We start from the raw sequence: 13,121 nt of genomic DNA, 5'->3' as shown, positions 1-13,121 counted from the left end.
TTATATAAACTAAAAAAAATAAGCTTCCATTTGGAGGTTTCACTGTACATTTCTTTGCAGGCACCGAAAGGATTTCACAGCACATGCGGAGAGGCCAGTGGGTTGGAAGGTGACAAGAACACAGGTTTTGGAGCCAGATAGAGATGGATTCGAATCTTGGCTCTAACAACTACCAGCTGTATGACCCTAGTCGTGTTTCCTAGCCTTTCTGAATATGGTCCCCTCATCTGTAAAGCAGAGATAATAATTCCTACCTCACAGAGACCCTGTGGAGATTAAATGAGTTAGACGCGTGGTAGGAACTTAATGTGGCTGGCCTGCAGTGTGGTCGGTGGTCAGTGGTCGGTGGTCAGTAGTCAGTGGCCAGAAACTACTGTTGTTGTCCTTTCATTTCTGTGATAGTGACCTTCCAGCCATGCAGCTGAATCCGGTCTGCTGCTCAGTTGCCTTTATGGATGTTTTTCCCTAGACCTATTTGGACCTGTTACTCACACCTTCCTCTAACACCTCGAATGTCTTCTGGACAGCTCTGAAGGGTGAGATACTGCAGGCCAAGGGAAGGCCAGGCTCTGATCACCACAGGGCAATTTGGAAGTATCCTGTGGTGAATTTCCCTGGACCCAGAAAACTCTGCACTGTTCTTAATAAATTAGGCAACTGGACTTAAAAAAAAAAAAAAAGTCAACAGAGACTTTCTTGCCAAGTTTCATGTTTCTATATTTGACTAAAGTCAGACAAGTTCAAGCAACCAAATGAGGTCTCTGAGCTGCAGCAGAACAAGGACAGCCATTTTTCTCTGTGCGTGTCTGAGCCAGATCCTGGAGCCAGACTGCCTGGGTTTGAAGCCTGGCTCTTCTCTTTCATAGCTGGGTCACCTTGGACCATGGTGCCTCCACTTCCCATTGGTAAAACAGTACCTGTATCAAAGCATTTGTTGTGAAGAGCTAAGGTAATAAGCAGTTGTAAAGCATTCAGAACAGCGCCTAGTGTGTAGTAAGCTCTCAGGGAATGTTGGCTGTCATTATCAGTATTACACAGGTAGAGGGATACATTCTGTGCTATGCAACGTGTCCTAGGTTCAGTCTGCAGTAGCTGAGCAGTGCTGGGAAAGGTCTGTCATTCATTCTACATTTATTCATTTCCTACCATGCTAGGTACTGTTTAAGTTCTGAGGACACAGCAGTGAACCAAAGAATAAAAAAATCACTGGCCGGGCGTGATGGCTTACACCTGTAATCCCAGTGGTTTGGGAGGCCGAGGCTAGTGGATTACCTGAGATTGGAAGTTCAAGACCAGCCTGACCAACATGGAGAAACCCTGTCTCTGCTAAAAATATGAAAAATTAGCCAGGTGTGGTGACACATGCCTGTAATCCCAGCTACGGGAGGCTGAGGCAGGAGAATCATTTGAACCCAGGAGGCAGAGGTTGCAGTGAGCTGAGATTGCGCCATTGCATTCCAGCCTGGACAACGATAGCGAAACTCTGTCTCAAAAATAAAAATAAATAAAAATTACTGCCCAGGGAATGAGTATTCCAATCTTCTTGTAGGGGAGGTAACCAGTGTGCCTGGGCCTCTGCTGTTTAGAACAAGTGCTCTGTGTATTTTTGCCTCAGTCCTTTGACTAGCCACTGCTTGATTTGTGTCACTTGATTCTATGCCAGTACTCCCCTCTGTCTTGTGCAGCATTTATTTGTAAGTACCTAAGGTGCACCATGCCCTGTTTTCAGTTGAATATGAGCTGGTTCTGGACCATGAAGGTCTGGCATCGTGCAGGCAGCAGATAAATGGTCACAACATAATGAAGTAGGCGCTCTGATCAAGAGAAACACAGGGAAAGTTTTCTGGAGAAGGTGAAGCCTGAAATGTGACACAGATGGAGTTGGCCCCAGAGGAGGGTGGGTGTGGTAGAGGATGGCTGAGGGGGAGTAGGGAAGGATGGGCTTTCTAGGCAGGCAGCAGATGGAGAAGGCGTGGAGGCCTGAAGCTGCCTGAGTATTTGGGGGAGCAACACATGGGTCATTGGTATGGTGGCAGCAGAGAATGGAGTTGAGGAAGTGGGGGAGGACTTGTTAAGAGGCACACGCAGGTATGAGCTAGATAAAGAAAGGCCCTGTTTGCATTGCTCAAAAGTTTAAGCTTGTTCCTGAAGACCTTGGGGGCCCAGGAAAGGGCGTGAAGTTTGGGAGTGAGGTAACTTAATGTGTTGGGATTGCTGCTTTGTCAGCTGCCTGGAGGCTGATTTGAAGGAGAACCTGAGAAAGGCAGCGAGGCCAACTGTCCCCATGAGAAGGCATGAGGCTGGAGCCAACAGCGGCAAGGAGGTGGCAGATGGGGTCAGAATCTGAAAGGCATTAAGAGGCGATGGGCCCTGGAGTGCTTTGTGAATGCATGGGAGGGTAGGAGAGGGGTTTGGAAATCGTGGAAACCATAAACAGTACAAGTGACGAGAGGGGCAGGTTGCCATGACTCCTTACATTACCGCAAACAGCTAAAGCAGAGTGGATGTGATGCGCTGGGTGCCTAATGTGGCTGGCAAGAGGGCCCACGGGCTCTCTGCTCCTGGAGACCTTTTGGAATGTGGCAGTCGTCTGTGTTGATGCCAAAGTCAAGATCGCATCGGGTAGTTCCAGCCAAGCAGATCCCTGCCTCATCTAGCTCGTTGGCTCATTCATTCATTTTGTTGATAAATATTTATTGGATGCCTACTAAATGCTCCTGTGGAACTTACATGTTGGTGGGAGTGAGTGGAGGAGGGAGGAATTCTACACTAAAGTAAGTAGTGTTTAGACAGAGATAAGTGTGTTAAAGAGTTAAAGTGAGGGAGAGGGGCTAGGTGAGTGGGTGTTGGGTTGTAGATCATGACTTAAGATCCAGTAGCCCGGGAAGCCCTGTGAGGAGGTGACCCAGGAGCTCAGCTCTGCAGGAACCAGGGAAGAGCAATCCAGAGAAGAGCAGTCCAGAGAAGGGCCCCGAGTCAGGCACAAGCCGTATCTCTCAGCTGGATTCCTGCAGCAGCCGGGTCTCCAGGTCTCTTACGTTTCCTCTTACTCTGGATACTGTACATGAAGCAGTCCTTTCAAAAACATGAGTGAGATCCTCCCTCTAAACCCAGGGCCTTTCCTCTCACAATGAGAATAAAGCCACAGTGCTCACAAGGGCAGCAAGGCCCTCCCCCACGGAACCCCCTCTTTCCTCTGGTTGCTGCTACTCACTTCCTGCTTGCTCCCTGGGCTGCAGCCACACTGGCCTCCTTCCTGCTATCCAAACTTGTCAGACGCTCCCTCACCTCCCAGCCAAGTACCCTGCGGCTTGTCCCTGACTTCAGGTCTCGGCTTGTGTCCAGAGTGCTCCCAGGACCATGTGCAAATTTGAAGATTCACTGAAAGGACTCTGCATGTAACTGTATTAGAGTTATGAGCTATGATGATGAAAAAGTACTGAGCAAAATCAGCAAAGGGGAAAGGCATGCGAGGCGACGTCTGGAGGAAACCAGGCACAAGCTTCTTAGAATCCTCTCCTGTGGGAGTCATACAGGACATTATTCCTGCCCCCCATCTGTAGGTTGTGACAACATGTGTGAAATGTTGTCTGCCAGGGAAGCTCATGACAGAATCAATGCCCAGAGCTTTTACTGGTGGCTGGTCATGTGGGCAACTTCTGTCTGGCAAGTACCAAGTTTGCAGACTCCCGGAAGGAAAGCAGGTAATCACCATAAGCCATACTGTTTGCACAAACAGTTCAAGAACCGTGAACTATTCATATCAGGAAATGGAGGGAACCGTCCCAAAATTTAAGTTCCTAGTTGTGAACAAAGGGCCAGTCTTGCAGTCAGCTCTTTCTAAGGCTGGTAGTCTCCGGTTTTCTCTTTTTTTGTTTTTCCTTTTTTTTTTCGGAGATAGCATCTTGCTCTGTCACCCAGGCTGGAGTGACACAGTCTCAGCTCGCTGCAACCTCCACCTCCCAGGTTCAAGCAATTTTCCTGCCTCAGCTTCCAGAGTAGCTGGTACTACAGGCACATGCTGCCACGCCTGGCTCATTTTTTATGTTTTAGTAGAGATGGGGTTTCACTATGTTGCCCAGACTGGTCTCGAACTCCTGAGCTCAGGCAATCCACCCGCCTCAGCCTCCCAAAGTGGCGGGATTACAGGCCGGCCCCTGCACCTGGCCTACTCTCAGGCTTTCTATGAGAAGTCTTTTCTGCACGGCTTGAGTAGCTCCTTCTCAGGGACACCTTCTCTAACAATCCAATTTAAAACCCTAGCTCCAGCACTCCCTGTCCTCCCCTGTCTAATCTTTCTCCATATACTCATCGCTGTTGAAGATATTGTATAATCTGCACATGGAATTGTTTATTGCCTCCATCTTCCATTAAAATGTAAGCTTCATTTCATGAAGCCGGGATTTTTGCCTACTTTCTTTACCAGTGAACCCCCAGCATCTATGACAGTGTTTGGCACATAGTAGGTTCTCAGTAATATGAGACAGATGAATGAAGGAATGCTTAAAAAACAGGAAACTTGGCACATGGTTAGAGCGAAGTGTCATGCAGAAAGAGGAAGTGTGATGAGCAGACGGGATCAGGGTAGATGGGATCAGTGTAGACAGGATCAGTGCAGATGGGATCAGTGCAGACGGGATCAGTGTAGACAGGATCAGTGCAGAGGGGGTCAGTGCAGACGCGTCAGTGTAGACGGGATCAGTATAGATGGGATCAGTGCAGACAGGGTCAGTGCAGATGGGGTCAGTGTAGAAGGGATCAGTGTAGACAGGGTCACTGTAGATGGGATCAGTGCAGACGGGGTCAGTATAGACGGGGTCAGTGCAGATGGGGTCAGTGTAGACGGTAGGGTCAGTGCAGACAGGGTCAGTGGAGACAGGGTCAGTGGAGATAGGATCAGTGGAGACGGGATCAGTGCAGACAGGGTCAGTGTGGACAGAGTCAATGTAGACGGAGTCAGTGTAGACGGGATCAGTCCAGACGGGGTCAGTGCAGACGGGGTCAGTGTAGACGGGGTCAGTGCAGACGGGATCAGCACGGATGGGGTCAGTGAAGACGGGGTCAGTGTAGGCATGGTCCTTTCAGGCCTTGGGAAGGGGTTTAAACAAGTGTATTTCTTTTCCTTCCTTCCTCCCTCCCTCCCTGCCTCCCTCCCTCCTTCCCTCCCTCCCTGCCTCCCTCCCTCCTTTCATTCTTTTGTTATTTTGTTTTTTCTTTTGACAGAGTCTTGCTCTGTTACCCAGGCTAGAGTGCAGTGGCGTGATCTCGGATCACTACAATCACCGCCTCCCATGTTCAAGTGATTCTCCTGCCTCAGCCTCCTGAGTAGCTGGGATTACAGGCACCCACCACCACACCTGGTTAATTATTGTATTTTTAGTAGAGACAGGGTTTCACCCTGTTGGTCAGGCTGGTCTCAAACTCCTGACCAACCCACCCACCTTGATCTCCCAAAGTGCTGGGATTACAGGCGTGAGCCACCGCACCCGGCCTAGATAAGCATATTTCTTAAGTGTCATGACCATCTTCGAGTTGTCCAAACCCAGTTTTCACCAGTGTCTCCACCTTAGCTCACCCCAACTCTCCTCAAAGGCAAGTGTGAGTCCCCCTTCTTGTTCCTGTAGTTAATGGGGCTATTCAGAATATCTTATGATGTGCAGTCCATGCTTCTCTGCCCTAGTTTATTGCAATTGTAATAATTTAATAATTTGTGTGATTCAGTTAATATCTGAATTCTCCATTAACCTGACAGTGTTTGACTTGTTAACACTGCATCCTCAGTGTCTGGCCCAGAACTCAGCAGGTATTTGAATGAATGACTGCTGTTGTTGAGAGTGTGGACAACTCCGGGCCAGGCTCAGCTTCCTGGGTCCGGAACCATTCAGAGCTTTCTGAGGTTCCCCAGCCTTCATCCTGGGTCAGCATCTCCCCCGCCTCCCTCCAGGCTTGGAGCGTAGGGTACCAGGGAGCTGTCAGCCTCACGATGCCCTGACTTCTGATGCCTGGCTGTGGATGTTCACTTTGCAGGAGCCCCTGGAAAGGGCCCAGCTGCTGGCACTGGTTGGGGACCAGCTCATCCAAAGCCACCATGATGCAGCAGACGCCATCAGGTCCCAGTGCGTGGAGCTCAGGCACCTCTGTGACGATTTCATCAATGAAAACAAGAAAAAACAGGATGTTTTCGGAAAGTCCCTGGAGTTGCACAGACAGCTGGACAAGGTGAGCAGAGCACAGCCAAGAACATGACGTCTGCAGGATTTTCTGTGAAGAAGCTGCTGTCATACTTGTCCTCCCTTCCTTACATGACGGTGACAGTTCAAGTTCAAGGGGCATGAAAACCTGTGCAGATCCTAGGTCGTAGAGGCCTTGAAGGTAAAAAGTGCTCTGGCCGTCCCACCACATCCCATTAGCATGAACTAAAGCCCGTGTCTGTCTGTGTGGAGCCAGGCTTAGTGCGTTTTGGCCTGGCTCCATGGGAACGCTTCTTGATTTCCTTTCAGGTGTACGGAGAACCAAGCACTATACTTGCAGAGTGCTTCCTCATGGAAAGGCAAGGGTTTGACTCTCTTTGGAGAAGCTTAAGTCATAATGACCATTTTATACCCCCTACCACTTATTGAGCACCTACTCTCTTCCTGTCAGGAACCTAATTATGTCATCTATTTATAATCCTCAAGACACCCCCTGAGGAAGGTGTTAATGGCCTCATTGTGCAGAGGCAGAAGTTGATGCTCTGCTGGGTCGGAAGTTTAGCACTCGAGAATCACCTAGCAAGGTGTTATGTGGCAGATTCCCTCATGCACCGCCCTGGAGACTCAGCATCAGTAGGTCTGGAATATTGTCCAGGAACTAGTATTTTAGTAAAGTGCCCAAGTGATTCTGGTGCAGGTGGTGCAGGGATGACACCAGGAAACCATGTGTGACTGCCCAAGACCACACATGGTGCAGACAGGGGAAGGCAGAATTGAAGGCAGGCCTGCCAGATGCCACACCCAGGCTTGACAGGATAGACGGCAAGGCCGAATGTAAGGGGCCTAGCAGGGGCAGGGGTGTGCAGACACTGGTGCCGTTTGGAGGTGACTTCTAGGGTGTGTTCCCAGTCAGCAGGAGCACTGTTTCTGGAGCCTTCCCCATCAGCTGTTCCCAGCCAGCATGTGGCTGATGGCAGTGAGTCAGTATGCTCCATCCCCACAGCTGCTCCTCTCACATGGCAGGGGACACCCACCTGGGCTGCTTACCTCATCCCATGGCAAAGGGGATTTTAGTATCAATGAAATCCAGTTGTTCCAGAAGCAAGTGGCTCTGAAGGGGCTGGTGCGCAGCCAGCTGTGTGTGCTGAGCTCACTGCGGAATCAGCTGCTGTTTTCCCAACTGCATTTCTGCTCCAGAGATAATAAGCCTGGGGTGTGTGTGTGTGTGTGTGTGTGTGTGTGTGTGTGTGAGAGAGAGAGAGAGAGAGAGAGAGAGAAAGCAAGTAGCTATAGTAACTCTACAGAAGCCCCTGGCCTATTGCTTTTGCAGATCTAAACATGATATGTAAAGTTTTCACAGCATATATCAAAGCATGAGTTCATGTTATTGTGGAAATCCAAAAATACAGGAAGAAAAAGGTTACTCATGGGCACATACATACATATCCCACTATCCCACATCCCTACATAATGGTAGCTATTAATTCTGAAATCTCTTTATTTTTATTATTCTAAACGTAGTACATATTCACTGTAAATAATCTAGGAAAAAATTAGATAAACATTTAAGTTGTCTATTATATTTACCTTAAATTGCCTATCATAAATATTTAACTAAATGTAAGTGATATATTTATTTTATTTTAAATATAATCCTCTTTCCCCCTTAGATAACTGCTTTGAAGTGGTCCGTTTCGATGTTTTTTCTCAGGATAGTTATATTGCTTTTCGGGTCACATGAAACGCAGATGTGCTTATGCTGGGAGCTTCTTTTCACATCACTCTTCAAGTGGCATAAGGGTCCCTGTCTTTCTGTTCAAGTGTCTCAGTGGAGTTCAAAAGAGCAACGAACATGAATCTTTTTTATAAATTGGATAATTAGGATTCATCGCCTATCTGACATCCTCCCAGCGTCCAGAAACTTTGAATATTGCTGTGCTGAGTTACAAAGCTTTGCGTTCTTGCTTCCTTAGGAAAGACAAACACCACTAAATGCAAATAGGCATCACCTGGGAATCCAGAGAGGAAGGTTGTGTTTTTGTTAAAAGGGACACTCGCTTCTCCCAGGAAATGTTAGGGCCAAGTCTAATGTCTCATTTATAACCTTGTGTTCTGGTAACCAATTAGGATGCAAGACAAGTGGCCCAGCAGGTAAACCTGAAAAGCCATTCATTACCTTGCTCTGTGGTCAGACCACCCTAAGGGTTATTTAGCTACAAGGCTGGGCGGTGCAGTGCCTTACACCTGTAATCCCAGCACTTTGGGAGTCCGAGGTGGGAGGATTGCTTGAGCCCAAGAGTTCGAGACCAGCCTGGGCAACATGGCCAAAACTTGTCAAAAGAAAGAAAGCAAAGAAAAGGAAAGAAAGAGAAAGGAAGGAAAGAAAAGAAAGATTAGCCTGGTGTGGTTGCAGGCATCTGCAGCCCCAGCTACTTGGGAGGCTAAGGTGGGAGGATCACCTGAGGCTGGGATGGACCTCTCCAGGCTGCAGTAAGCTGTGATCACACTGCTGCACTCCAGCCTGGGTGACAGAGTGAGACCTTGTCTGAAATTAAATATATATTTAGCTGTCTCCTCCTGGAGATGTAGCAACTACTGTCAGTGGAAGAGAGAAGAATGTTGTATGACTCATTTTGCTGACCAAGTGCCTTCCCTGATAAGTGAACAGGTGTAAATTGGTTTGGGCTTGTCCACCTCACAGTATAATTTACTGTGGTTAGACCCCTTATACTTTATGCTGTCCCATGACAATTTCCCATTGTCTCAGAATCCTTGTAGACCTCTTACAAGCTCAGACATGCTGAGAATGATGGTGGCTCTGAGTTGTGGTCAGGCTAAGCACACAGGGCACTGTTTCTTTCCTAAAGGTCAGTCAATGGTGTGAGGCAGGGATCTACCTCTTGGCCTCCCAAGCTATAGACAAGTGTCAGTCTCGAGAGGGGGTTGACATCGCCTTGAACGACATTGCGACATTTCTGGGCACAGCCAAGGAGGACCCGTTGCTCAGCCCCAAGGAGTTTTACGACGAGTTTGAGTTGCTACTCACCCTCGATGCAAAGGTAATGCTTCTGGGTTGATTCTGTGGTTGGGAAACAGAAGGGGAGGGAGGCACCATACCTTCTTCCTGATAAAGTACACGCAGGGTGTCCTGACCAGGCAGTATCAAGAGGGCTAACCGGTTCTGAAGCCCTCCCATGGCCTCTTGGCCTCCCAGCCTCAACATCCTGGCACACTGACCCTTTGTCTGCCTAAATCAGTCATTTCTCTATTAATGCTTATGAGCATTCCTGATGTAGTGCACACTGTGCTGCGTGCTAGGCCACCACGGTAAACAGAAACAGGCACACTTCCAGCCCTCACTGAGCTTACAGTTTCGTGGGAGAGGCTGACATTAACAAAAGAATCACACAAAAATGTGTTAGAAGCTGATTTAAGTGCTGTCAAAGAGGGATTAGGGTCAGGCATGTGACAGAGGAACCTGGCCTGGACCGGGGTCAGAGAAGGCTCTGAGGAAGAGTCACTTCAGCTAAAGCCTGAAGAACGAGAAGATGCGAGAGCCTTTCCAGACAGGAGGAACAGCCTGTGCAAAGCGTCCAGGCTGGAGGGAGCCTGGCACGGTGCAGACCAAAAGGCCAGGCTGCTGGAAGCTGGGGAGCAATGGAAATGTGTTTGGGGTGAGGTCAGAGAGAGGCAGGCAAGGTGGGCTTTGTGGGCCACATGAAGAGTTTGGATTTACACAGGGGAATAAATTGATCGGATTTGAGTTTGTGAAGTGCATTCTTCCATGAAGCCAGCAGGGTTGGCCATAGATCACCTTCCTCTGTGAGCCACATGGCCTGGTCTGCAGATCACCTGAGGTCTGCTTTAGGAGCTTGTTGTAGTTAGCTTCCTGGGCAGAGGGCAGGGGAGAGAGGATGCCGTGGAGGAGCAGGCTGGAACAGGGAGGGTCCAGCCTGTCTTAACTGTTGATGTCATTCTGGGGAATGCTCTGAAGTTGATTCATGGACTCGGGCCAAGAGCCTTTGCTCTATCTAACATGATACAAACTGCACTGTATTCTAATTGGTTGTTTATTTTTATTTTCTAGACAGAGTCTTGCTCTGTCGCCCAGGCTGGAGTGCAGTGGTGCAATCTCAGCTCACTGCAGCCTCCGCCTCCCAAGTTCAAGCTATTCTGCTGTCTCAGCCTCCCGAGTACCCGGGATTACAGGCACCTGCTACCACACTTGGCTAATTTTGTGTTTTTAGTAGAGACGGGGTTTCACTGAGTTGACCAGGCTGGTCTTGAACTCCTGTGCCAGGGTGTTCCAGGCACTAGAGACGCCATAGTGAAAGGATGCATATCCCTCGAGGGTCTCAAGTAGGAGAGGCTGATCCTTAGAAGTACAATTCTGAAGCATGGCAGGACACATCTTACATAATGATGCCTAGATGGGGGTCACCTGAGGGAGGTAGGGATGTGGGGAGTAGGGAAGGTGGGAGAAAGGAAATGCTTTGTGTCCTCAGGCTGTATGCGGAGAGACACTTTCATCATGATTTGCTTTCATTACTGCAGGCCAAAGCCCAGCAAGTCCTGCAGAGGCTGGGCGATGTGCAGGAAATATTTCACAAGAGGCAAGTGAGTCTGATGAAACTGGCAGCCAAACAGACTCGTCCAGTGCAACCTGTGGCCCCACATCCTGAGTCGTCACCAAAATGGTTGTCATCAAAAACCAGCCAGCCCCCCACCTCGGGTACGTTATTTCAGGAAAAGCAGCTCTGTGGCTTTTGTGTTTCATCAGCACCATGAGGACTGAGACTGGTTGTCTATGATGGATAATGGTCACTGTTTTAACAGACACTATTAAAACAGACATATAGGACATAGCGCAGACATGGATGACATGAACACTTAGATAACAGCACGTGCCTGGATGCAGGGAGAAACACACAATCTACTGAAGGAATAGTATTTTCACTATTGCATTTTTGCATCATAGGCTGGGCTCGGTGGCTCACGCCTGAATCCCAGCACTTTGGGAGGCTAAGGTGGGCAGATCACCTGAGGTCAGGAGTTTGAGACCAACCTGGTCAACATCGTGAAATCTCGTCTCTACTAAAAATACGAAAATTAGCCCGGCGTGATGGCGGACACCTGTAATCCCAGCTACTTGGGAGGCTGAGGCAGAAGAATTGCTTGTACCTGAGGCAGAGTTTGCAGTGAGCCGAGATCGCACTGCTGCACTCCATCCAGCCTGGGCAATAGAGTGAGACTCTGTCTCAAAAAGCAAATAAAATAAAAATGCTTCATAATAATAACAGCATAGTAATAACAGCAAAAAAACAGACCTTATTTAGGACCTTTAGAAGGCCCACACTTTATTAGCAGTGGAATAGTAAAATTGGTTGAGAAGATTTTAAAAAAGAGGTAAGTTCTTAACGCTCGTCCCACAGGGTCTTGATTACCGTAGCTTATTAGTTAGCCTTAAAGACCAGGTCATGTAGTGTTCCAACATTGTTCTTTTTCAACGTCGTTTTGGCTATTTTAATTCCTTTTCATTTTTCCTTGAATTTTAGAATCACCTTTCAATTTCTGCGGGGATTATGATAGGGATTATACTGACTATATGAGCCAATTTGGAGAGAACTATTATCTTACAAATACAGAGTTTTCCAATTCATGAATAGGTTAGAACTTGTTGTTTAGGTCATCTTTAATTTCCCTCAACAATGCAGTAGTTTTGAGTGCAAAGGCCTTAGGCATTTCACATTTTTTAACCCTATAATGAATGGAATTTGCCATATATAATTAAGAATAGGAATAGATTTCTATGTAGAAATATAATCCTATCATCTGTGAATAGGGATGCTTTTACTTTTTCTGTTTCGATCTTTATACTTTTTTTGGTCATATTATAATGACTGGGCCCTCTGCTACAACGTCAACTAGAATTGCTGAGAGCGGACATCCTTGTCTTTTCCCAGTATTAGGGAAAGAGTTCACATTTCACCTTTAAGTATGATGTTAGCTATAGGCTTTTTGCAGATGTCTTTTATCAGATTGAGGAAATTCCTTTCTATTTCTATTTTTTTTTAGAGTTTTTATTGTAAATGATTATTGACTTTTTCAAATGTTTATTTGGTCCATGTATGGAGATTCTGATATGGTTTTTCTTCTCTATTTGTTAATATGGTAAATTACAATGATTTGTTTGCAAATGGTAAAACAACTTGACGTTCTTGGAATAACTGGCCTTGGGCAGAATGTACATGTCATTTGTCGTGTTGTGTATTGTGAAGCTCTGTCATTAAGCAAATACACATTCATGGTTTTTATGTCTATCATATATATTAGCCCTTTTGTAATTATGAAATGTCTCTCCTTTCCTCCTTATCTCTAGAAATACTCTTAAAGTCTATTTTGTCTGATATTGTCACAGCCATTCCAGTTTTCTCACGCTTAGAGTTTGTACAATATATTTTTCTCATTCTTCTGTCTTTGCATTTAAAGTATATTTGTTGTAGGCAGCATATAGTTGGGCCTTACCTTTTTATACATTGTTACCTCTGCCCAATTACAAATTGGAGTGATGAGATTTTTATGTTTACATCCTACATAATTATTGATATAGTTGGATTTCGAGCTCCTGTTTTGATATCCTGTATGTCTCATGTGCTTTTTATTCCTCTTTTCCTCATTTTCTGCCTTTTGGGTTAGTAAATATTTTTTAATATTTTGTTTTAATTCCTTTGTTGGCTTGTTATCATATCTCTTTGCATTGCTTTTCACCCAGACTAGGGATTATCATATGCGTCCTTAACTTGTTATGATCTGTTGAGTTAGTTTCATACCACTGTATGCAGAATATAGGAAATTTACCACGTTGTACTTCCGTATGCTCCCCATCCATCCTCTGTGCTATTCTTATTATGAATCTTACATCTATATATG

General features: G+C 46.8%; 1 protein-coding gene across 15 annotated transcripts in view; it reads left to right on the top strand.

Annotated features, from left to right (window-relative positions):
• Positions 1 to 13,121, top strand: part of MCF2L2 (MCF.2 cell line derived transforming sequence-like 2) — a 264,853-nt gene that overhangs the window by 114,129 nt on the left and 137,603 nt on the right. For all 15 annotated transcript variants that reach the window (XR_013527026.1, XR_013527027.1, XR_013527032.1 and 12 more), the window contains exons 11-13: positions 6,028 to 6,219; positions 9,059 to 9,250; positions 10,746 to 10,923. Coding sequence is in view for 6 of the 15 variants with exons in the window: in XM_078350245.1 (XP_078206371.1) it covers positions 6,028 to 6,219; positions 9,059 to 9,250; positions 10,746 to 10,923 (562 nt within the window). In the remaining 9 variants the exon portion in view is untranslated. The remainder of the gene's footprint in view (positions 1 to 6,027; positions 6,220 to 9,058; positions 9,251 to 10,745; positions 10,924 to 13,121) is intronic.

This window comes from Callithrix jacchus, chromosome 15 (genome assembly GCF_049354715.1).
Source record: "Callithrix jacchus isolate 240 chromosome 15, calJac240_pri, whole genome shotgun sequence".
Taxonomy (NCBI): Eukaryota; Metazoa; Chordata; class Mammalia; order Primates; family Cebidae; genus Callithrix; species Callithrix jacchus.
The sequence above is the reverse complement of the archived record's forward strand: the minus strand, read 5'-3'. Positions and strand labels throughout refer to the sequence as shown.